A 24,807-nucleotide genomic window follows, 5' to 3' on the forward strand; every position below is an offset into this window, starting at 1 on the left:
GGGTTGCAATTTATTGATTCAGAGAAAGGTTTACACAAACTTCTTTATAAGGACATTCTTGATTAAAATAAAAATTACTTTGTGATCCTTGCAAAGACCTCCCGGTGTTCTTCATCGCCGAAGAACGGAGCCACCACTCGACATCGAAACAAACACCAAGTTTGCAGCTTGAAGCCGAATCCAACTTCAAGTTCAACTTCAACGAAGAAACTTTCAGTCTAATGCCACATGAGCTGGCACAAAAGATTGTGCACCTGAATTGTTGAATGCTCAGGCAAAACTTCACCAAAATTATAGGATCGGATGCCACAAACAATGCCGACGACCCCACAACACCCAGCAACAAAGTAACCCTAAGGGAATTTGCAGCACGGAATGGTAATGAGGCCCAGCTCATCCTACAAGCTTTCTATCCAACTAGGCCCGCCTCACTTTCTCACGCACGACGGGTCCCGATCGAACAATCGCACAGCCCAACCCACTTTCCACTACCGCGAGTTGCGGCCCAACTCTTGGCTCCCATCGCCTCGGCCTCTCGCCTCCGCTCTCCAACGCCGCCGAAGCCCTAAAGCGCCGCTCACCTCCAGTCCGTCCCGCCCACCACCCAAGCCCTCCGCCGCACGCTTGCCGGACCCGTCCGAGAGCTCTCCACCCGCGCGGCGGGTCTCCGCTTCGCCCCCTTCCTGTTAGCCAGATGACGAGGACCAACGGCGCGAGTGGCGGCGGCGGCGGCGGCCAGCAACAGGCCTCGGCGGCGGGGAAGCTCCCCCGGAAGCGGTTCTACCGCGCCCGGGCGCACAGCAACCCGCTCAGCGATTCGCACTTCCCGGTCCCGGTGTCGCCCGACGAGTTCGACCTCTCGGAGCACTACCCGCGCTACTTCCCGGCCGATAAGGGTAGCGGCGAGGAGGCGCCGCCGCCGCCGCGGATCCGCTTTGCTGATGTGGGATGCGGGTTCGGTGGGCTGCTTGTCGGCCTCGCACCCCTCTTCCCGGACACGCTCATGATCGGCATGGAGCTGAGGGACAAGGTAATTAATTACTCGTAAGATTTTGTTTTGGTTTTCATTTTTTGTCTGGATGCCTGGTAGATTGTTCCAAGCTTAATGAGACTAGTAGTATGACGATAAACAATGCATTCGGCATGATACAAATAATAGTGTGAAAATTTCAGATAGAGCTCAAAGTGGGGCAATAGAAGCTCAGGCTTACTATGAAACATATATTTATTAGAGTAAAGCTCATTTTTGACCATCGAACTGGAACTATTGCTGGTGTTTGGTTTTGGCCATTAAACTCAAAAACCATGAATCTTCGACCACCCAACTAACAAAACCATTCATATTTAACCATGAGGCTGTTTTAGTTGGTGGTTTTGATGGCGTGGACTACATGTGGCAGTGGGACCTACATGTCAGTTTCATCTTCTTCCTTCCTTCCTCCCCCCCTCTCCCTCATCCAAATCCACCACCCGATTTGCCGGCAGTTGGCCGTCCCTTTGGAGCAAGGAGTGACTGAGCGAGAGGAGTGCCAGCATCCTCATCAGCTCCGAGTCCCTGCCTCCGATTCGCCCAGCGCGGGACACGAGTGCCGCACCTCGAAGCTGCAGCAAGCGCCACGGCAGGCGACCTCCGCTGCCGTCCCCAACTGCCCACCCACCAGATCTTAGCGCCACCTCCTGCCTACCGCCTGTTCCTCCTCTCGTCAAACAAGCAAGCTAGCAGCAGTGAGCGAGCACCAAATCCACAACCTCTCCTTTATCCAATCTCTCTCTCTCTTCTCCCATCGATCTGAGCAAAGCAACTGGCCAACTGCAGATGGGGTTCCAGGCCAAACTAAGCACCAGCCACTACCTCTCTCTCTCCATCGATTCAAGCTGCAACTTAATCCCCAACACCACCGCTTGCTTTCCCAACACCACCACTTGCTTCACACGCACATGCTCTCCTTTGCGGCGATGGCAGTACGGTTGCAGCGGCCCAGCAAGGGGCTGTGGAGGTGTGGCTGGGCCAATCGGGGCGGGGGCCATCCGCTTTTGCGCCGCCGGCCATGGCCGTGCAGGGGCCGCACGGCGACAGCTCGCGAGCGCAGGCAAATTGAGAAAGGGTGGGCCGAACTGCGTCGGAGGCATACTGAGAGAGGAAAGGGCGATGCAAAGAGATGGCCGGCTGCCGATGAATTGGGTGGTCCGGGTGGTGGATTTTGGTGAGGGAGAGAGGGAGGAAGAAGATGGAGCTGACATGTGGGTCCCACTGCCACATGTCATCCACGTCATCGAAACCATCAACTAAAAGAGCCCGATGGTCAAATATGAATGGTTTTGTTAGTTGAGTGATCGAAGATTCCTGGTTTTTGAGTTTTATGACTAAAACCAAACGCAAACGATAATTCGATGGTCAAAAATGGACTTTACTCTATTTATTATGCCATCGATTTGCAGTAATACGATCAAATTGAATTTGTGATATGAAATTAGTATTCTGCTACACAAACTTTCTTTCCTGTGAAAAGAATATTTGCTTTAGCTTCACAGAGAATGTGTAGTTGAACTTTTTCTACCGTATCAGAATTGGATTTCTACTTAGCAAATGACATAAAAAATCTTTTGTATATATCAGGAAATTCTTTTAATCAAATGGCCTAGTTAATTCATTGGACGATCTCTTAATTCATTATTTTGCTTGTCATTTGTTCTGGTACAGGTAACTGAGTATGTCAAGGAGAGGATATTAGCTTTAAGAGCATCAAACCCAGGACAGTACGACAACATATCTGTCGTGCGCACCAACTCAATGAAGTACATCCCAAACTATTTCAGGAAGGCTCAGCTCACCAAGATGTTCTTCCTGTTCCCTGATCCTCACTTCAAGGAGAAGAACCACCGAAGGAGGGTTATCAGCATGCAGTTGCTTGATGAGTATGCTTATGTGATGGAAGTGGGAGGAATCATTTATACTATCACCGATGTTGAGGAACTTGGAGAGTGGATGCGGTCGTGTCTGGAGAAACACCCACTGTTTGAGCCTGTTCCAGAAGAAGAGATAAAAGCCGATCCAGTTGTCAAGTTACTGTCTACTGCCACGGAAGAAAGCCAGAAGGTTGCCAGAAATGGAGGGCAAACTTTCCATGCCATCTTCAGGCGGATCTCCTTACAAGAATAAGTTCCTTCAGACTCCTAGTGCACTTCCCTAGATTGTGTTACATGTATTTGTGCCATTTTTATACACTTCTGTAGCGGAAGTTTTGCTGTTTGGAGGTGTACTAAGTGTGCGTTTGGTAGAGCTCCATGTGCTTCTGATTCTCTATGGGAGCTGATTCTCTGAGAGAAGTGATTCTGTGACTGAAAGTGATTCTCTAGCATAAACTCTTAAAATCAGGATGGAGAATCACTTCACAGAATCAGGAGAAGCTACTTTTTTCAACTCCCAACCTCTTAGTTCATTTCAAAGAATCACTTCACAGAACAAGTAGAGAATCACTTCTTCCTGAAAAACTGTTTGGCAGAGCTCCCAGAGTTGATTCTCTGCTACTGAATATTGCTTTCAAAGGTTCTGCAGACCCTGATGTTTAGGTCAGTTCTAAGAGCTTTTACCAGGATGATTGCTATGAGTTAACTGTCAGAATCAGTCAAAACTACTGTTGTTGCTACCTGTATCAGTATGTTGGTATGGATCGTTGCTGGTTAAAAAACTGATACCAATTGCAAGCCTGTTCGTATTGCATAGATACTAAGATCATTTCCCTCAGTCTAAGTACACACAGAAAAATGTTTTGGGTTGAAATCCTCCCTAGAAAAATGAATTTATATATAAAACTATAAGTTCAAAAGAATTGTTTTTTACTATGGAACCTCATACAAATGAAAAGTGGCTTTGTTGTGAGCTCAAGATCCGGTTTTGACACAACAGGAACCAGCTTTCATGCACTGTAAATCTGTGCTAACTCAACTTGTCTTGGAACGTGACTGATACAGTAATACATACAGCTACAATCTGCGAGTATCCTGAGGCACATCGAGATCACTCGATTGGTTATACTGTTTGGCCAAAACAATTAGGCTAATAGATTGAACTTTAAATATCACCTTTGGTACAAGACTTGCTGAACAAAAGACAACTGCATGTATGCCCATAGGTTCATCTTTTGAGTTATGTCGAACAGACTACAGAACACACTTCCAATGGAACAACTGTAGCCAATCCGTCAGATCAGCTGGAGTAGGCCATCAAGAAAAAGTTGTCTGATGACTGACGCTGATAATCCCTTTCTTGTTTCTTTAAGCTGCACCTGGACCCCTCTTCATAAGCTATGCATGAGTGTTGATTAGAACAGTGGAATTGGGTTTGAAAAAAAAAATGAAAGGAACAACCGATTCCATGAACTATTGGATGGCTCAGCTGAGGCTGCATTGGCTAAAATTTGGTCAATTTTTCTCTAAAATTTGTGGCGGAGCAAAATCACACTCTATTTGCTGGAATAAGCTTGACAAGCTTTGCCAGATCATATGACTTGAAATCCCTTCCAAAACATAAGCTTAGATCCAGTGCAGTCCTTCCATCCTGTAAACATGTGTTCACCAAAAAAAAAGAAAGAAAAATTCAGGTAGTTCAGATGCCACTTTTGGCCCTTAGGTAACAACATAAAGGTTGAAGTGTTCAACGAGAGAATTGTTTGACAGGAAGATCAAAGAGGTGTCCTATTGACATCTACATTTCTGAAGTCATGCAACTTGTTCGTGAAACAATATAAATGCAAGCAAATTAAAGACAAGCGCATTTACAGCAACGCTCATAGGTATAAGAAATTTCGGAGTATACTGCAACTCACCTTGGTTCTTCTTGTCCTGTCTGCACCGTTGACAAGCAAGACCTTTGCTATATCTCTATTTCTACTTTGTATGGCTAAATGCAGTGGAGTCCATCCATCCTGCATGAATATTATTTAAGAGAAAACTCACATGTTTCTGGAAACGGCTGAGATAATCAGAAAAGTGTACCCATTTAACTTACATTATCAGCAACATTGACATCAACCTTGTACTTAATCAGTAACTTCACGGTCTGCAGGGCACCAGCTTGAACAGCATAATGCAATGGTGTGGCTCCATCCTGCACATCAGCAGATTTGATTGAAGGGCAAACATAGAGGAAAAACATTCCATCTCCCGAGGAGCCAAACAGAAATGGTAACAGCTAACGTTACTTCAAAAAGCTTTCTGAACCTGAACTGAACTTTGATCTTTGAAAAAATTACGGAACAACAATTCACAAGATGAGATTGTGCCTGTAACCCGCTTACCCTATCTCTAACATGGGGATTTGCCCCTTTTCTTAAGAGATGACTAATGACCGCCTCCTTTTTTCCTACGACCGCCTTGTGAAGAGGGGTGAAACCATCCTGTATTAGCAAACAAATGAAATTAACTCCATCTTCCCAGATGGCGTTTTTCAGACATAAAAAATGGAAAATCATAAGCACATAACCTACTTTATCAAGTGAATTGATGTCAACTCCACTGTTTAGTAGCTTATCCATGAGGGGTATCTGCAGTGCCAAGGCGTAGCTATGGAGAGGATGCCATTTTGGCTGCAAAATAACACAACTGAAGGAATCAGAATCAACATCCAATATTTCATAGAAGCCATTAAATCAACACCAAAGATATCCCGATTGCAAGAAATGTATCATACACAAAAGATGGTTCCTAAATATTAAAACAGTGAGGGAAACTTAACTGATGATATTTTACTGACATCAGGGGTCTCATGTTGATCCAAGATAGCCTTTTCTTCAGGCGTCAAGAGGAGCTCGATTTCTAAAGGAACAAAATAATAGTTATAGAATTGATTCTACAACATCAGAGCAATGCCTCGAGAGAACGAAATGGCAAGCATAAACTGAGTGATAATTTCTCAGTGAAATCACCTGCACTACATTCCCTACTAGATTTCTCAAAAGAAATCCCTACTAGGTAGGAGAAATCAACAATTCTCGAGATGAAAAAACAGAGATTAAGTAGACTAAGGAACAAAAAAGAAGTAAATTTGTCTCTGAATATTAACCGATACCTCTCCGGAGCTCCTGTTCTTGCTGCCGCGCCGCCTCGAGCCTGGAGAACGGCGAAGAGGACCGGAAACGCGAGCTCCTCCTTCGCTCGGTCTCTTCCTCCGCTTCGTTCTCATAGTCGCTTCCGGACCCGTCGTCCGGCTCCTCCCAGAAGACGTCGCCGTCGGAAGAGGCGGCGCGCGGTGGGGCCCTGAGGCCAGCACACAGCAGCAGGGGAAGCGGGCGGTACAGAGGCGGTGGAAGGCGGGGAGCGGCGGCGCGGAGAATAGGAGCTAAGGAGACGGCGGCGGTGGGCGGAGTGGTGGCTGGTGACGCCGTGGCCGGACTGGCCGCCCATGGGAGCATCTCGACTCCGACGCCTGTGCTCTGTCTTCTTCGCGGGGTTTGCTCACCGCCGGGTCGGCTCGGATTAGGTGCGACTGTGTGAGCAACTGCCACCTTTGGATCGGGACTCAAGCGTCCAGATTATATATCAGATTAAACCCCAGCTCGAAGCGAAAGGGAGAGACAAAATTGTTTTGGGTTTATCTTTGAGAGAGAGTCTTTTCAAACGATTTTGTTTATAAGAATTCAGTGGTTCCTCCTCAATTTGCAAGAGTCTTTTGAGCAATAGTCAATTATACTTTTGTACTACTATTATTTCTTTAAATATGTAAGAGATCGTGTACCATTGTATTAATAAAAGCATAAAAGAGAGATTTCAGTTACAACTTTATGTAGTGCTTGCACCTAGGCCTGACTTTGCTAATCCCCTTGATTACACATTGCTATTCTGCCTTTTTATTTACCGTGAAGCTTTGTCAATGGAATGGTGGATAATGTCAAAACTTGAACTGAAATCCATGTTTTAACTTGATCTATTGTACTTTTTTTTAGAAAATGATGTAGTAGAAAACAATGCTAATTTTATGGGATAGACAGGTATCAAACAGAGATCGAGATTCCACAATACTTTTGGCTTTTGCTTTGATCGAGAAACGATAGAGACGGGTCCTACCATTTTTCTGCTCAAAGTTGCAATTTCTTTCCATGAAAATTTCATCTTAGTATTTGCATGTTACATTCAAAAATATTGGTTTACATTGCGTAAAGGCCATCGACTCTTCTTATCTTTCCTTTTCAGAATAATTGACAATTTATTTCCTAACGGCTGATAGAAGCTCGTTTAGGTGGCATCACGAGAAACCGAGAGGAATAGAAAAGAAACTCCACGAACAGCAGCCCCAAGGGAGGAAGCAAGGAGGGAAAAAAAAGGTCAATTAAATATATGCATTACAAATATCCATTACAATTCGTTCCAAACTCGAACCATGCCATTTTCAACGTCTCCTACGACCTTGGCCCACCTGCAGGCGCATGTATTTTTCGTATGGACAAAAATACCCCCTACATCTATTCTCTCTGTGCCACTGGTGGGCCCACACGTCCATACCTTCTTCCTCCTTCCCTCCCCAATCGCTACGCCCATGGAAGAAAGAGCGGCGCTGGCTCACGGCGGCCATGGAGAGGACGTGCTCGCCGGCAGGCGACCTAGAGGGAAGAGGTTGCGCGACGCCCAACGTCTACCGATCCTGTGAGGCTAGCTCCCTCGCATCGTGCCCACACGCGTGCCAGGTCAAGGCCGCGGCGGCGGTCATGACCGGCGATTTCCCTACCGGAGAGCAGGGGTCCGGCGAGGAGAAGCACACGTAACGGATCAGCTTGAGCACGCGCACAAAACCAGCTACTTTTCGTGGTGGAAAGCCAGCCGGAGCATGGCCGGTGGCGGACCGGGCGGTCATGGCAGCACGGCCGCGGCGGCGAGGCCGGAAACGCCCGTGGAAACTTGAAGAGAAAGAAAAAGCGGAGAGATGAGTTCCAGTGCCTCACCATGAGCCGGTTTGACGTGTTGGTTGACGTTGAGGAGGACCGGGAGTAGGAGCTCGACGGTGAGCGGAGCTCGGGCAGACGGTGGTGCACGGTTGGCCGGAAATCCCTGGAATCCCGGCGGAGCAGTGGCCGGAGCTCAAGGTGAAGGGGTCTCGGGTGGAGCTCAGAAGGTGGGCGAGCTGTTGGTGGGGGCGATTGGGTTTTGGCGCGGCGTGGCTTGAGGATTTGGCCGGCGAAGAGCTCAGGGTGGCGGCGGCCATGGTGGGTGGGGAGACTTCAATTCCCGGCAGGAGGGTGGAGGGTGAGCGGCGCGAGGAGGTTGAGGAGGGGGCCGGAGAGGTGGAGGATACGGAGGCGCGGGCTATTGGACTACGGTGGCGCGCTGCCGGAGTTCTAGGCCGCCGGGCGAGGCTTGCTCGAGGGAGAAGAAAATGGATGTGGAGGTGGGAGGAAGACGATGATTGTGGGTCCCATATGTCAGCGCAAGGGCATTTTGGGCAATACATAAGTATAGTGATCTGCACATGGGCCCAACGGCATCAAAGACGTAGAAAATGGCATGGTTGTAGTTTGAACGAATTATAATGGCATATCTCCAAATAGGTGTTAAAAAAAAAACCAATACCTGTGTTGAGGACCGCCACTTCCGCACCTCGCCGCGGCGTCCGAGAGAAGAGGGGAAGAACAAAAAAATGCTCGCCAGAACCCTCGCAGGCCGCGTCGGCCCCCGCCTGGCGCCGCCCCTCGCGGGCCTCCTCCGCCGTGGCTACGCGCCCCCCACCTCCTCGTCCGCCGCGGCCTCTGACGACCTCGTAATCGACGAGGACCCGCCGCGCGCCGCCTCGCCGTCCGCCGCCACCGGTACCATGGCGGCCACCATGCCGACCGTTCTGCAGCCGCGCGTGCTCATCTACGACGGCGTCTGCCACCTCTGCCACCGGGGTGAGTGCGAGGGCGAGGCCTAGCTCTGGGGTTCTCTCGGGGGGATCATTTCGTCGGCAGCTAATTGGGCGAACGATTCGCGTTTGGTGGGAACATGTTTCTTGCGTGTGTGGGTTGCTCACGATGGCGAAATTGATCGCGGCTTTGCAATGCAGGGGTGAAGTGGGTGATCCGGGCGGATAAGCACGCCAAGATCAAGTTCTGCTGCGTGCAGTCCAAGGCCGCAGAGCCGTACCTGAGGCTGGTCGGCATGGACCGGGAGGACGTCCTGCGGCGTGTGCTCTTCATCGAGGGGCCTGAGGCTTACTATGAGGGCTCTACGGGTTAGTATTCCCTTGATATATTCAGGACATGCCGTTCTTGGTTACTTGTGTAGTATGAACAAATTAGCGCTGTGATGCTCGGGTGGTGTTCATTGCATGATACAAAGAATGCTGGTAGCAGCTATCAATGATTTCAGCTAGACTGATGACCACTTGGATTTATGTTATGTGCCCATCTATCTATTTTTACTAAATTAGCATGAACGAGACAGAGATCACCATTAACTCCAGTGAAGTTTTTGTCTATTTCTCTAGTGTTTCATGATACTGCCGTGGTGGATACTTGAATTTCTGAATGATGATTCAGTAACATGTGACATTGGTCATGGTTTATGACTTTGTGTTACCTTTGTGCTTCTTGTTGATGCTTATAATCTGGGTCAGTTACAGGGTTCAACATTTACTGGCCTAGAAAGGATAGGATAGCTACATATCAAGCCTTATTTATCAGTTATCAGTGAACTCATCCAATTTCAGTTAGTTTTGCTCAATGGGATTCTTTATCTTATTTGACACATACTTTCTTTGCCCAAGCTAATGCAGTGACAACCATCCTTGCCACCCTGCATTAAAGCTGCGCGAAGTTTTGAAGTCAAATTCTTTCAAAGCTTCGACCTTCATGGCATTGATTAATTTAAGAGTATGCCAAGAGTTCCATATGTACGATACATCAATTACAGATAGGGTGATACTGTGATGCAATGACACTAAACTATATAGGATATATTTGAAAGATACCCATTTAACCAAGGAAAACGGCTGCAATTTCTTCTGTCTTTGCATCTTTGAACTGTGCTGTATTTCACAGCAACTGTTTTCGCTTCATAGCAATGTGCATTGTTTATAGTTTTGGTACTAATACTCATATTTTGACTACAGCTGCTCTGAAAGTTGCATCATACCTGCCTCTTCCCTACTCAGTCCTGAGCTCCTTGCTGATCGTCCCCACCCCACTGCGGGATGCAGTCTACGATTACATCGCAAAGAACCGCTATGACTGGTTTGGCAAAGATGATGAGTGCATCGCCACTAAGGACAAGGACATTCTTGATCGCTTCATCGACAGGGAGGAAATTCTTGGTGGTGGTCCCAATAATAGCTTCTTTTGATCACATCTTCGTCTGTGCCGTTGCTCACACTTACTGTAGGGAAGAGATGTAAATAATCTTCACGTCCATCTAGGTACTCCTGGAACTTCGGCTCCACTCTGTTTAGTCATTAACGTTGATGCACCATGAACACCTGCAAGGTTTGTCAGGTCAGGTGTATAATTCCAGTTTGGTTGCAAAGCTTCAGCTAGTTGACGTCGAAAGAGGTTAGAATTTCAAACTGTGGATTGGTAATCGTTGCAAGGCATGAAAGTTTAAAGGGCCTTGATATGACTCTTTTACTGCATCGGCTGTCTCCTATATTGCATCTCATTCCAAATAACTGCATTAATTAAAACCATTGAGTTGCCACATTATCTTGTATATTCTGTGTGCTGATCTACAACCACTTGTGCAAAGTTGCATAATCCATATTTCTTGTGATATAAATCTCCTGACCTGATGATTGCTTAGACTTTTACATAGATTTCAGGATTATTCTGTGAATGATGAAAAGGTCACCAAATAAGGTTTAGGACATGATTTGTTTATTCGAGATGACTTAATTTGTTTGTTTGAGATGCTTCAAAATGCTAGGAGCAGCTTTAAGATGCTTTCACACCAATTATAGCATGTAGTCAGCAAAACAAGCCATCACGCCGGATGAGAAAAGAGCAGAGACTGCTTTAGATACTTTCAACAAGCTTGCATACAATTCACAGCACAACAAAAGCTGAGACAGCTTTAGATACTTTCAACAAGCTTGCCTACAATTCACAGCACAATAAAAGGGAACGACATATAAATGAACAACAACAGCAACAACAGGTACAGACCCTTTTTAGTACCAAGTTTGGTAGCCAGAGATACATATATACAGCTTTACAAAATATATTCTCTACAGGAACACTCGATACCAGCTAAAGATTGCGCTCATGGGGTTCCAGCCAAGGGAATCCAAGCGTGTCAAACACATCCTTCTCGGTGTGACAGTTGACTATAGCATCCGATCTGCCTGCCTGTAAAATTTACAACAGATTAAATGAAGCTGATAAAAGGAGATTTCCTGTTTTTGATGATATGAATATACTTACATGCTTTCCACCACTGCCCCGTGTTGCTAGATACAATCCAGTGTCATCAAGTACATATCCTTTCGAATCTGCTAATAGTCTTAGTCTGCATGTATAATTGCTGTGCTTAGTTTTAAATGGAAAAGATAGTTTTGGTTGGAGGCCATGGGAACAAGAAAAGGCTATATCTTGAATTTATACCGCCGATTTAGTACATCGTTTCCAGTCCATGCAAGCAGCCCACATGCATATCTGTTCCTTGGGTATACCTATGAACACACAGACAGTTTTTATCAGGGCTAACAGCTGGTACAATGTCAGGCATCGCAAATTCATCATTGTCAGTGCCAGCAGCAGCAGCAGAAAAAAATTATGTTAATTAATGATTTCAGTTCATATAATTACTACATATAAAAAGGCCACAGCATTGTTGCTTGTTTTTTAAAAGCATCACAGAATTGAGGATGTACATCGGAAACCTCCATATACCTTCAAGTCAATACGGTGCCGCAGCTCACGTCCTGGATATGTGCAAAGACCAAAATATGTGTCAACCCCACTATCTGTTCCCTGTATTGAATTTCAGCCATTCCAAATCCCATAAAAGAAACTTGATTATCAGGGTGTAGGATTTTAAATTAGATCAATTTGATGCATCAGCTAAGCAGTTATTGCTGTCACAGGAACTGCCAAAGAATTACATGAGTCACCACTCACCAAGTGGTGGGTGTTTTACAACTTACATCAACACTGTGTATGCTAAAGATGAGATCCTCCCTCAAAAAGTTAATTTCCTTCAGCCGTTGAACAAACTTGGGTAAAAAACCTACATGACTGAAGAAAATTTTAAAAGCTAAATAGAACATTTTCTACTCTTGTATTTAAAAATATAAGATAGTGAAGAGGATAAAGTATCCAAACTCTTTTTGGTATACCTTTCTCCATCGGGATGAGTTATAACAATATCCATGTCACCACAAGTAGCTTTCCCACGTCTATACGATCCTCCACAAACAATTATTACCTACAAATAAAAAACATGAACATTGAACTCCATTAATAATAGAAATTGCATTTCAAAACTATTAAAAATAATAAGCATACAGAACTGCAATACAAAGTTGTGAATGCATTTCTATTTATAAAGGAAAACAAACACCAAATAAGATTTGTAACAGATACAACGTCAAACTATGGCTTCAACATTGGCGTTTAAAAACCGCTACTGTGTGCTGTAGAATAGATTAGTTCCTAAAAATGGTCTATGTAACTCACCCCAGGCAAGATATCCTTCCCAACATCTTGCAAAATCTTCTCCATCTCACTAACCTAGATAAGAGGAAATATATATCATATTCAAAGGTACACATAAGAAGCTAATAACAAATAGACACAGTAATTTGACATATTATTTACCTCATGCCTGGGGATTCTTTGCTTGATATCATCAAAGTACTTCAATCCAATCCTCTGAGCATTTGTAAGAGACTCATCTTTTCGCAGATCATCAAGAGTACGGTGTCCCTTTTCATATAACTTGACAGCAGTTGCAGGGCCAACTCCCCAAACTTCTCCAAATAAGCTGATAGTCCGTACCTTCAAACTAAATTGTGTTGATATTGACAGAGATTTGACACTTGCAACAATGTGGAGCAAGTGTTGACACTTGCAAGGCAAAGTTTTCTTTTGAGTTCACCATGCTTATGCATAAAGCAAAGAAAAAATATTTCCCTGAGTTTAGTGACTGGGCAGATTCCTTATTGTAATTATGCCTTTTCCTTTGTACATATTTTTTTTATCTTTTTAATATACAACTAGAAGGGTTTTGCCCCCTCCTATTTTTTCCAAAAAAAAATGGCAGAGGTAGTTGAATATGTCCAAATCATGAACTACTTTGTCCATTACCTTTTCATCATTCTCAAAGTGTTCCAGCTTGGAGAGTTTTCCAGTTGTAACTATTTCATTTATCTGCACATACGGATTGTTGGATTCAGTTGAGATCATGGATATGGCAAATCTAATTATAAACGTAAGCTTCCAGTTTTTCTAGGAATTGTACTTGTTAACATGGTAATTAAACATGTCATATTCAGCATCCAATGGTAGCTTGATTCTATTCTGAGCAATATAGATTGGGCAAAGCTCTTTGTGAGGAACACAAAGATTGCAGATGCCTTTTATTAGACCAGAGTTCACATGTATGGAATGCTCATTGCTAAGTGACCCACGAGATATGTTTGTTTCACATTGACCTCAAAAGTACTTGCGGGCTTAGAAATAGTGGTACTCACTTTAGGAAGCAATATCAACTGTAAGAAATTGTAGAATTAAGCGTACATACATGGTCTCTCAAAGATTTCCCAATAGTAGGGAGGTCCTTAACTTGCTCAGCACTTTCTATTTTGAATGGCAACTTTTCAATTACCGGTATGGCCTTGTAATAGCTAAATGATCTTCTATCTTCTCCCAAGGCTTCAGAAGAAGAAAATGTGATATGTTAAAGCAATCGACTAAAGAATGATAGAATTTGCATGTAAAGTGTGCTTACCCCTATATATATCAATAAGCCTTCCGAAAATCGAGGTGATGTTCCTATTCAAGTCAGCTGGAGCATATATGCTGGGACCTCCAGAAGAGGCTTCCTGGACAACACAATTCATGAATTAGCACTTGAAAATACACATCAAACTAGGCCATACACAGTGAATACAGATGAGGTGTTGACATAGAGCTTTCTTTTAACAGTGTAGTCCTCTTGCAATAATGCACTACTGCTTGCCAAAAGAATAAATGGAAAATGCGGCAGTAGTGACTTAGTCATATTCAAGTTTGTGAAACTAAGCTCCAAAATCATCAATAAAGAACAGAGCTGACCTGGTTCGTAGCTTAGGAAAGTGAAAAGGGATGACACAAGAAAACAACATGATTCAGAATATAGATGGCACAATAATTCATCAGGTCAAATCTGTACCTCGATGTCAAATGTACCATGAGAAGCTACGGTATTCTTGGTATCTCCGGAGCTACTTTGGCTAATTGCATACTGGTTAGGCTTTGTTTCGACACCTGAACCTTTATCTGCACTTGCATCCGAATGCTCCTCCCTATCCCCGCCACTTGTTCTCTGCTGATCCCCAAGATCCTCAGATGAAATTTTGCTCCTTTTTGCAGACTGCGACGCACCTGAATCTCCATTGCCAGCTGCCTTCTTCCGCTTAAATTCCCCTTCATAGTTGATTGCAAACTTGTGCTCAGGCAGCCTCTTCCCGGACTTGAGGCACTCCTCCAACCATTCAAAGGACACAACACTCTGCAATCAAATGTCCAATTCATAAAATGGCAACTTGGCGTGACACACAAACATGCCCATGATGTGAAGCCTACACAGCTCAATGCAGCAAACCAAAACGCCCAATACACATGCCAGTACACGCAGCTTGCGCGTAGGTACAGGAGGATAGGGTTTGTACGCAATGGGAGGGAGGAGCGAGCAGCGGTTACCCCGCGGAAGCGGTGGAGCCAGGCGGCATCGAGCTCCCGGAGCAGCGCCTTGGCGTCCATGGCCAGCACGTGGTTGGCCCCGCCCGCCGCGCCTCCCTTGTCGACCTTCTCCACGACGCGGCCCCCCATCTGCACCAGCCTCTGCTTCCACACCTGCAACCGACCCCCAAAATCCTAAGCGCACAGCTGGAGAACCCCAACGAGAGCAGAGTGGCGAATCTTGGGGGCAGAGAGCGACCTCGAGACGGCGGGTCTGGACGCCGTGGGGGACGATGAAGGCGGAGACGCCGCGGAACATGCCGTCGGGGTCCCGCTCCTCCGCCGCCGCCCCCCGCGCGGGCTTGCGCTTCGGCGCCATCGGAAATCCCTCCCACCTTGTCCCCTTGCGGCTTTCGTGGGGGTTTAGACGGTAGTAATAACTGCTTTCCCCTTTTCAGTCTTTCCCAAGGAATGGAAAACACAGTAACAGCTTAACTGAAGACACAACTCTTCGCGTCGCAAAGAGAGAAGAAACATCTCTGAAATTTTATCACAAGGTACTTTGAGAATTGATTGACATGGACGACTGCAGAAAATCAAATAATAAGCAAACACAGTAATTGTTTGCACAATATCATTTACAAAAGACATCATCTGATGTACAGAAATAGAAATCAAACCCCACGCAAATCCTATATGTAAAACCTCAATGGTATCCTCCTAAGTCCTAACATGGGGAGGAGGGGATTATTGCTTGCGGAAAAAAAAATCAAATCAAATCAATACCTGTAGTTTCTTTCCCTCAAATTTTACAACTCAAGCAATGTACAGAGAAAAAAACAAACAAAAGGCACGCCGAAAACCCACAACAATAATATTCGATCCACACTGTTAAAAACTGTTGGCTGTTGCTAACTAACTGTAACCGGCTAACTGCTGTCTCATGCAGTTTCTGCAGTGTCAGTTGTAGCTGATGGCTTCTCAGTGGCCGTGTCGTCCTGAGATGACGGCTCGACAATAGCATCGTCGTGGGACGGCTTCTCGTCGACCACTTCTTCGGATGGCTTGTCAGCAGCTGATTTCTCAGGAGCCACGTCCTCCTCTGATGGTTTGACACTGTCAACCCCTTCCTCCTGTAGCTTCCCAAGAGCTACACTGTCGTCTGATGGCTCATCATTTGCCTTATCTTCCTCCAATGGCTTCCCAATAGCAGCATTGTCTTCTGACGGCTCTGCGATTGCCTCGCTTTCCTCCAATGGTTTCTCAAGAGCCACACTGGCCTCCGATGACTTCGCAATCACCTCATCTTTCTCTTTTGTTTCTCCACGAGCAGCAGTGTCTTCTGATGGCTCTGAACTCGCCTCACCTTCTTCTGGTGGCTTCTCAAGGGCTACACTGTCGTCCTCAGAAGGCTTGTGAGTCACCTTGTCCTCTTCTTTTGGTTCCTCAAGAGAAGCATTGTCTTCTGATGGCTCTGTGCTTGCCCCACCTTCCTCCAATGGCTTCTCTGGAGTTACAACATCCTCCGATGGCTTGGCACTCTCCTCATTTTCCTCCGATGGCTTCCCGGGAGAAGCATTGTTTTCTGATGGCTCAACACTAGTCTCTCCCACCTCCAGTGGCTTCTGAGGAGTTACAATATCCTCTGAAGACTTGGCACTCACCTCATCAGCCTCCAATTGTTTCTCAAGAGAAGCATTGTCTTCTGATGGCTCTGCATCTGCCTTGTCTTCCTCCGATGACTTCTCGGAAGTTACACCATCCTCCGGTGGCTTGACACTCACCTCTTCTTCCTCGGATGGCTTCTCAATAGCTATGCTTTCCTCTGATGGTTTGCTGGTGGTTTCTTCGTTGTGTGTTGAATCCCCAACAACTGTTTCACTTCCTGATGGTGTTTCTATTGGTGCATTGCTCTGATGTGATGTTTGATCAGAAATGCCTCCCGGTAGAGGTTCAGCAGTAGTTATGTTGTTTGGATGGTCTACAGGCAGTGTGTCAGTAGCTGAGCTGCTTTCTGACGGTATGTCAGAATCAGCATTACTTTCAGTTCCAGGTGGCTTCTCAACAGATGCATCATCATGAGGCTTCAATAGCTGATCAGTTACCTTATCAGGAGCAGCATCAAATTGAGGTTCTGGTGGTGCCATGGCAACTGCATCAGTTTGAAACTCTGATGGCTTTTTGAAAGATGCATTGCTCTCAGGCTCTGATGGCTGCTCTGATAGTTTATCAGTGGCTGCATTGCTTTGAAGCCCAGAAGGCTTATCACTGGACGTACTACTTTGATGTACTTCTGGCTTCTCAGTTGATTCATTGCTCTGTGGTTCTGATGACTGCTCAGCTAACTGATCTGCATCATTTTGTGATTCTGCAGGCTTTTCTGCAGTTATGTGGCTTTCAGGCTCTGATGACTCCTTGGCAGTTGCAGCACCAACAAGCTCTAGTGGATTCTCAGAATCTTTTTCATGTTGAGGTTCCAGTGGTTGCTCCATAGCCACATCCTTCTGATGTTCTGATGGTTGCTCCTTTGGAATCTCAGCAGGTGCAATGCTCAGAGATTCTGATGAGTTCTCAGCATCTGCATCATTTTCTGCTTCTGTAATCTGGGCAGCTGCCTTCTCCGCCACGACTTGAGGTACTAATGGCTGCTCAGTGTTTGAATTGCTTTGGGAGTCCAGAGAACTCTTGCCAGATGAAAGACCTTCATGTTCTGATGGATCCTTGTTTGGCTTGTTGAGAGTGGCATCACTTTCAGGTTCTGTCATCTTCTCATGAGTTACTTCACTCCCTGTCATGTCTGCAGCAACATCATCACTTTGATATGGCTTCTCAACAGCCTCTTTATTTTGCAGTGGCTGCTCAGACGGTTCACTGGTTTGAACTGGCTCCTCTGCAATATCTTCTATCAATGGCTTATCGGCGATCAAAGTGCTTGGATGTGGCTTCTTGACAGCCATGGCAGTTTCCAATATGTTCTCAGTCACCAACTCTCTCTCCAAGATCTTCTGATGGGCTGTATCACTTTGAGGTGACTTCAATACACTTTCTACCTTCTCAGTGATAATACTTTGAGGTATCTTCTCAGCAGCGGTGTCACTCGGTGATAACTTCTCGGTTTTAACAACACTTTCTGATGACTTAGGGAACTCAGGGACTTGACTTGGTGTCATGGTAGGTATGTCAGTTCCCAATGGTTTTTCTGAGGAAACATCACGTTGCAATATACTCGTAGGAAGTGATGGCGCTTCAGCTGTCTCACTTGTTGGTGGCTTCTCGGAAGTATCACCATTGTTCTTTGTATCTTTGCTGATTTGCAATATGTTTTCAGTGGCCAAAATGACTTGCTGTGGTTCCTCAGCAGGTGCAATGCTTTGTGACGTTTCCTTGACAGCTATCGTGCTTTCCAGGGGACTCTCTACAACTGTCTTGATTTGCAATGGCTTACTTTGCAGTGGCTTATTGCTAGATAAATCAGTCTCTTTCTGTTTTTCTGGAGCCATGCTTCTTTGCCATGGCCTCTTCGCGGCTGTGTTACTTTGGAAAGGCTTGGAGACAGCTACACTGCTCTGTGATGGTGCCACAACTGACGTACCACTTTGTGAGGGCTTCTCAGTTGCCACATTGCGTTGCCACAGCCTTTTGATTGTTCCACTACTTTCTGTACTCTTTGCATCAACTGCACTGCTCTGGGGTTGCTTCTCAGAGCCTATGTTGCGTTGCCACGACTTTCTAACTACTGCTGCAGTGTTCTCTGATGGCTTTACATCATCTGTACGCTTCGTATCATCTCCATTCTTTGCATCATTTGCACTAGTGTCTGAAGGTTTCTCGACGTTTTCTGTGTGTTGCTGTGGCACAGGGGTTACTGTACTGGTTTCCGCTGGCTTCACACCAACCACACTGTTTGCTGACGGTTTCTCAGTATCTATATTGCTCTTCAGCGGCTTATGATTGAATACCCTACGTCCCCATGGACTTTTTACTTCTGTGGTGTTATCTAATGGCTTCATCTCAGTCGTCGGTGATGACTTCTCAGTAGGTACACTGTTCTGTGACTTCTCAGTTGGTGCACTGTTCTGTATCTGCTTCTCAGCAGCCACAATGTGTTGCCATGGTTTTTTGACCACTTTGCTAGTTTCTGATGGCTTTGCATCATTTGCACTGGTCACTGATGGCTGATCCGATGGTAAAATGCTCTCTGGTGGATTTTCAGTAGCCACACTTCGTTGCCATGACCTTTTGACAACTGTGCTGTTTTCAGACTGTTTCACATCAACCCCGTTGTTTGGTGATGGCTTCTCAATGGCAGCACCGCTCAGTGATCGCTTTTCAGTGGTTGTACTACTCGGTAACGGTTTATCTGTTTGAAGACTACGCTGCCATGGCTTTCTTATGGCTGCACCACTTCCTGATGGCTTTACATCAATCACACTGTTCTGCAGTGGCTTTTCTACGCTATTTTCTGATGGCTTGTTGTCGACAATAGTACTCTTTGACTCACTCTCAATAGCTCTTTCACTTCCTGCTGGTGTCTGCGTTGTTGTGATGGTTTCAGAAGGTTTTATTGCATCAGTGCTACTTTGCAGTTGTTTTGCATCTTTTTCTGGCGATTTTTCAGCTGTAAGCTCGGCTTCTGATGGCTTCTCTGTCAATTCACTTTGACCTGGGTTCTTGGTCGCTTCTTCTGTTTCTGGTGGTTTCTCAGTAGCCACTTTTGCATTCCCAGAGCTGTCCTCAAATTGACTGAAATTTCCCTTAACCATAAACAATTGAGAATGGTGGGTCTTGCAGTAAAGTTTGCCTTCATGCGTGATATGGTTGGACGGGCTGAGCGTACAACCACCATGGGTGCAACGGAAGCATGATTTGTGATAAGAGCTTCCATCCAGCGCAACCTGCAAAATAAAATGGCATATTGTAAATGTGCCCCGCCAAAGAGGCTGATGGAATTTATTTTATGACACTTTCATAGCTATGCGTTATGACAGAGGTCTCTGAAGTCTCAACCACATACTTATGGTTAATACACCATCTCTTTTTCTTGTGGAGAAGGGATCAAATTCTTCATACTCTAAGTTTTTTGCTACATGTAACTGCGCGGGGTGGGGGGGGGGGGGGGGGGGGGGGGGGGGGGGGGGGGGGGGGGGTTGCATAGCCATAATAAGTTAGGCTTCTGATGAATGCAATAGTTTCATCAAGATCACCGTACTAACCAGATTGCCCCCCATAACATACGGACATGAATAATTGTTGGCCGATATAAATAGGAGCAAATTATGCTTAGTTGCCAGGGCATCTTTCGGCTTTTGCTTTATTGAAGTGTCACAGAGCAAGACTAAATGACACTGACCTTTTCAAGAGGGTACACAGTCTTGTTACAGACTATGCACTTATCCTGTGTGCCGACAAACATGCTAGAGAATCTACTTCTTTGCTGGCCCTGCATTTAAAAAGAAAAAACAGAGAGAGAGAGAGAGAGAGAGAGAGAGAGAGAGAGAGAGAGAGAGAGAGAGGAGAGGGAATGGACATTAAACTTCTGTGCACTGCAGCATCAGCCAAATAGTTCAGGTACCAGGTGCCCTCAGAATACCTTATGTCCATTTGATTTTTCTGGCTTAGCTGATCTGGACGCACCTGACATAATATAATAATTTTTTAGAGAATGGCACTAGAATATGTTTATTATTAGAGCAAAAAAAGATAATCACGTTTATAGGAGGAAATAGAAACTCTATGCCGCTTATTTTGTCATACAATGTTGTGACCACATGGATTAATCAGATATAGTATAATTTCATTTTCAATCATAGGCATAAGATTTGTATAATTTCAACTAGAAACGTATTTATTGTACCATCTAGATATGCAAACTGTGGGGAAAATATGGTAAGAAACAATAAATATTGAGACATATTAGGGGGTGTTTGGATACTAGGTGCTAAACTTTAGTAGTGTCACATCTGATGTTCGGATGCTAATTAGGAGGACTAAACATGAGCTAATTATAAAACTAATTGCAGAACCCTGTGCTAATTTGCGAGACGAATCTATTAAGCCTAATTAATCCGTCATTAGCAAATGGTTACTGTAGCACCACATTATCAAATCATGGACTAATTAGGCTTAGGCCCCGTTTTCTTCCACTGACTTATTTTTAGCACCCGTCACATCGAATGTTTAGATACTAATTAGGAGTATTAAACGTAGACTATTTATAAAACCCATTACATAAGACGAATCTAAACGGCGAGACGAATCTATTAAGCCTAATTAGTCCATGATTTGACAATATGTTGCTACAGTAAATATTTGCTAATGATGGATTAATTAGGCTTAATTAGGCTTAATAGATTCGTCTCGCCGTTTAGCCTCCACTTATGTAATTGGTTTTGTAAATAGTCTACGTTTAATACTCCTAATTGGTATCTAAACATTCGATGTGACACGTGCTAAAAATAAGACAATGGAAGAAAACACCCTCTTAATAGATTCATCTCGCGAATTAGACTCCGCCGTGCAATTAGTTTTGTAATTAGCCTATATTTAATACTCCTAATTAGCATCCAAACATCTGATGTGACAGGTGCTAAATTTTAGTGGGGTGTATCCAATTGATTGTCTTCAGTACCTTCAAAACTTTTGTCCAAACTTCCTGTTGACTTCAATATCTGGTCATAGTGAGGCTTGCAGTACAAGACACCTTCAACAGAAGAATAATTACTGAACTGCAGAAACAAGAGTCAGGAGAACAAAGTTAGTTTAAGTATTAGTTATATTATGTTTCACAGATATACTTTACTAACTAGTTTGATGTAGCATAAAATATTCAGTACTTTCATTATTCTCTTGACAAAAATAGAAGTTTTTGAATAAAGCTATAGACAGTACCAAACAATGTGGTCTGAAGTAATAGCACTAGCATGCCTAGTTGGGTACCAAAGCAGCATAAATTTCAGAATTCCATTTGTCTTGCATTGTACTATTGCCTAATCATATCAGCTTCCTACAAGAATTATGATAGCTAGGGAATATGCTTTCTGATCTCTAAAGAACTGCTGCCAACAAAAAAAGAGCTAGCTCTCTCCTTCTGGGGGACACACGCCATGTGCTAGGAAAGCAAGTACAAAGAGGTCATGGTATAGTTACACACTTAAACTAGACATATCAACAGTCTATGAAAATGGATTCCTCAAAAAGTTAAATGGATGTTATATTCATAATGACAGCAAGACGTATGCCTTGACATCATTTCATTCTAAAGTTATAGTTAGCAATTGTCATAATGCATTCATCAACAGGTGACAGGTAAATGTCCATTCAGCTAATCAGTTAGCACTCACACTTTCCCATGCATGCAGGTGCAGGAGAAAAAATTATTGAGAGCACTCCATGATGGATGAACCGAACCAGTACAATGGACTCCGTGCATTACGAAGAATAAAAATGCTTCAAGAAATGAAAACTGTTTTTCCAGAAGAGAAAAATGTTTCAACAATGTCTTAAGCCTTGTGTTTCATGATTTGTAGACAATTCACTACCAAGCAAGAACTAATGGTCTAATATTAGTTTGGCTAGGTTTCACAGGTGTAGCTTTGGACGCAAAAAAAAAAGATTAAAAAAGATACAGTAGCACCAATGCCCACTAGTATGCTGTAGCATAAAAGATTCAGTATGATCATTATTGCTCTGAAAAAATTAGCAGTTTTTAAGAAAAAGGCAAAAGGCTACATGCTGTACCAAACAATGTGCTCTCAAGAAATAATGCAAACATGTCTAATCGGATACCGAAACTGCATCCATATCAGAAAGTCATTTGTCTTGCACTGCATTATTACATGATTATGTCAACACCCAGCAAGAATTATGACAGCTACACCATGTGCCAAGGGGAAGCAAGTACAAAGAGCTCATGATAGAGCTAAACACCTTTTTTAACACTTAAATCGGTATCGCAATCGACATGATCATGCAACCAAACTTCTTGACTGGTCCGGTTGACAAAACCAAACCAAGAAGTACAGAAATTGAAGCATCAACCAAACAATTCGAAGCAAGGACAACATCACGAGGACGAGATAGCCCAGCTGCTCCAGTACTCCGAGTGACGCTCGCAATAATAGCCCGAATCGCAAAAGGCAAGGTAAACAGTGACTGATACTGCACCTCAACTTTTGCTTCGCGAGACTCTGGTCAAGAAGGTCCCCGAGAATCGACGACGCAAGCATGGGAGAAAGAAAAGGAAGGGAGAGGAAGAGGGGGAAGGGACCTGGAGCGTGCTCTTGCAGTGGTTGCACCGGAAGCAGGGGCGATGGTAGACGCGCCCGTCGGCGGCGAGCTCCTCGACGGGGTACACCGTCCGGCCGCACGACGCGCACTTCTGCGTGGTGCCGCCCCACGCCCCCGACATCCCCTCGCCGTCGCCGCCCTCCTGCTCCGTCCTGCTCGACGATGGAGAGGTGAAGGATTGGGAGGGGAGAAGGCGGAGAGGGAAAAGGAAAGAGGCGACGGCGACGGGTGGTGGGGTGGATGATTGGCGAAGGTGGAATGGAAGGAGCCGGGCAGCACAGGCACAGCACAGCTCAGGAGGGAGGGGAGGCGTGGGAGAATAACGGCAGCGCGGACGGACGGCGAGTTGGTGCGGTGTGCGCTCGCTCCCGCCTGCTTTTGTCAAAAGAGGTCGGAATTGCTACGGGCACCACTGCCGGTCGCCTGCAGGATTTTAGGGGGTGTGTCATCCAACATTTTGAAGGGTAAGATTGCAAAAAAAAAAGTTTTCTTTTCAAAGTGTGATCATGAAAGTGTCGCCAGTACTGGCATTCATAATATCATTTTATGTTTAACACTTTATTAAGTACAAACTTAGTTAGGACTTTTTATAAAAGTTCAAAAGTCTTTGGAATGAAATGTCACGGGAACATTGTGGTAACTATAGAATTTTCCATTAAATTCATGTCCCACAAAAAAAGTTTTGTTACACAATAAATGTAGTAAACTTAAAAGTTTGTTGCTTGAGATAATTTTTTTTCGAAACACAATACAGATACATATGCTTGCATACGCACACTCAACCTTATGAATGCACGTACGCAAACTCAATCATAAGAATACACGTATGCAACCATATTCCTATGAGCATCTCCAAGAGACTGAGTTGGGCAGACGGTAGATCCTCGAGATCACCTCCAAGAGACTGAGTTGGGCAGACGGCAGATCCTCGTGATCAAGGAAGTCACCACTGGCATCTCGCTATCGATGGGCACGCCACCTACCACTGAAAGAATAGCGATGGTTAAATCCTGGAATAAGTCCAAGAAAATACGAGCACCATTGCCGAGTCAAGGACTCTAACCCAGGTAGGCAAGGTCTACCACAAAAACCTTACTAGTTGAACTAAGCTCATTTCAAGGTCACAGTGATTTCAAGGTCACGGTGATAGAGAATATAAGAACAAAGCATAACAGATCTTGAATAAATCACCCCATCTCACTTTTATGAACTATGTTTTTTTCAGCAACATATAGTCATATGCATCGTTTTGTACGAATTCGCTCAACTTCACATATCAACCCACCAAATCATGATTTGCGGGTGTGTACGAGTTGGGTTGATTTTGTGGTTTTATGTGTAAATTGACAAAACCAACTCCGCTATCTCATCAGATCCATGGTCTCCTAATAATTAAAAAAATGCACAGGTCTGGAGGCAATCTTTCGTTAAAAACAAGTTTGGCACGGTAGAGTCGTGTGCCAACAAACATGTGAGTGAGTGGTTGAGTTAGGCATATAGTGCCAATCATTTGCTGCCGTAACTTATTGTAAGGCTACACATAAGAAAAATAACGAAATTTTTGGAGCTCACCAACTAAGTAGGTACTTGAGGGTGTTATTTTCTCCTACTAATTGATGAGGGCGGTCTTGTCAAACGTAATACCAGGTAGATCGGGAAAAGGGGACACGTGCCTCCTATT

General features: G+C 44.7%; 5 protein-coding genes across 9 annotated transcripts; 2 read left to right on the forward strand and 3 right to left on the reverse strand.

Moving 5' to 3' along the window:
- The first annotated feature begins 542 nt into the window (after positions 1 to 542).
- LOC117851492 (tRNA (guanine-N(7)-)-methyltransferase) lies at positions 543 to 3,574 on the forward strand. Its single transcript, XM_034733317.2, has 2 exons — positions 543 to 1,030; positions 2,702 to 3,574. The coding sequence occupies exons 1-2, from the start codon at positions 695 to 697 to the stop codon at positions 3,158 to 3,160; spliced, it is 795 nt and encodes a 264-aa protein (XP_034589208.1). The 5' UTR covers positions 543 to 694; the 3' UTR covers positions 3,161 to 3,574.
- A 359-nt stretch (positions 3,575 to 3,933) lies between these two features.
- Positions 3,934 to 8,328, reverse strand: LOC117851491 (ankyrin repeat domain-containing protein EMB506, chloroplastic). Of its 2 annotated transcripts, XM_034733315.1 has the most exons (8): positions 7,935 to 8,328; positions 6,068 to 6,503; positions 5,735 to 5,814; positions 5,487 to 5,585; positions 5,298 to 5,396; positions 5,009 to 5,107; positions 4,827 to 4,925; positions 3,934 to 4,558 (listed from the first exon to the last, which is right to left on the reverse strand). In XM_034733315.1, the coding sequence occupies exons 1-8, from the start codon at positions 7,935 to 7,937 to the stop codon at positions 4,457 to 4,459; spliced, it is 1,017 nt and encodes a 338-aa protein (XP_034589206.1). In that variant the 5' UTR covers positions 7,938 to 8,328; the 3' UTR covers positions 3,934 to 4,456. The 2 variants fall into 2 exon arrangements, with proteins under 2 accessions (XP_034589206.1, XP_034589207.1); XM_034733316.2 differs by lacking the exon at positions 7,935 to 8,328 and having other exon boundaries at positions 6,068 to 7,235.
- Positions 8,329 to 8,372: 44 nt separating this feature from the next.
- LOC117851494 (uncharacterized) lies at positions 8,373 to 10,594 on the forward strand. 3 transcript variants are annotated; one of them, XR_004639555.2, is made up of 4 exons: positions 8,373 to 8,876; positions 9,032 to 9,199; positions 10,079 to 10,381; positions 10,458 to 10,594. XR_004639555.2 is itself a non-coding variant. In XM_034733318.2 (3 exons), exons 1-3 carry the CDS (start codon positions 8,519 to 8,521, stop codon positions 10,306 to 10,308), a joined length of 756 nt encoding a protein of 251 aa, XP_034589209.1. In that variant the 5' UTR covers positions 8,373 to 8,518; the 3' UTR covers positions 10,309 to 10,594. The 3 variants fall into 3 exon arrangements, 1 of the variants encoding a protein (XP_034589209.1); XR_004639556.2 differs by having other exon boundaries at positions 10,463 to 10,594; XM_034733318.2 differs by having other exon boundaries at positions 10,079 to 10,594.
- Positions 10,595 to 10,951: 357 nt separating this feature from the next.
- Positions 10,952 to 15,309, reverse strand: LOC117851490 (DNA polymerase lambda). Of its 2 annotated transcripts, XM_034733314.2 has the most exons (14): positions 15,100 to 15,299; positions 14,862 to 15,014; positions 14,332 to 14,670; positions 13,909 to 14,002; positions 13,702 to 13,832; positions 13,266 to 13,328; positions 12,777 to 12,956; positions 12,636 to 12,689; positions 12,296 to 12,384; positions 12,104 to 12,194; positions 11,850 to 11,930; positions 11,562 to 11,629; positions 11,382 to 11,466; positions 10,952 to 11,306 (listed from the first exon to the last, which is right to left on the reverse strand). In XM_034733314.2, exons 1-14 carry the CDS (start codon positions 15,217 to 15,219, stop codon positions 11,208 to 11,210), a joined length of 1,647 nt encoding a protein of 548 aa, XP_034589205.1. In that variant the 5' UTR covers positions 15,220 to 15,299; the 3' UTR covers positions 10,952 to 11,207. The 2 variants fall into 2 exon arrangements, 1 of the variants encoding a protein (XP_034589205.1); XR_011898011.1 differs by lacking the exon at positions 10,952 to 11,306 and having other exon boundaries at positions 11,394 to 11,466; positions 12,078 to 12,194; positions 15,100 to 15,309.
- A 104-nt stretch (positions 15,310 to 15,413) lies between these two features.
- Positions 15,414 to 23,454, reverse strand: LOC117851489 (uncharacterized). Its single transcript, XM_034733313.2, has 5 exons — positions 23,107 to 23,454; positions 21,469 to 21,565; positions 20,431 to 20,474; positions 20,191 to 20,280; positions 15,414 to 19,735 (listed from the first exon to the last, which is right to left on the reverse strand). The coding sequence occupies exons 1-5, from the start codon at positions 23,245 to 23,247 to the stop codon at positions 15,782 to 15,784; spliced, it is 4,326 nt and encodes a 1,441-aa protein (XP_034589204.1). The 5' UTR covers positions 23,248 to 23,454; the 3' UTR covers positions 15,414 to 15,781.
- Between the last annotated feature and the right edge of the window lie 1,353 nt (positions 23,455 to 24,807).

Source organism: Setaria viridis, chromosome 4 (genome assembly GCF_005286985.2).
Source record: "Setaria viridis chromosome 4, Setaria_viridis_v4.0, whole genome shotgun sequence".
NCBI classification, from domain to species: Eukaryota; Viridiplantae; Streptophyta; class Magnoliopsida; order Poales; family Poaceae; genus Setaria; species Setaria viridis.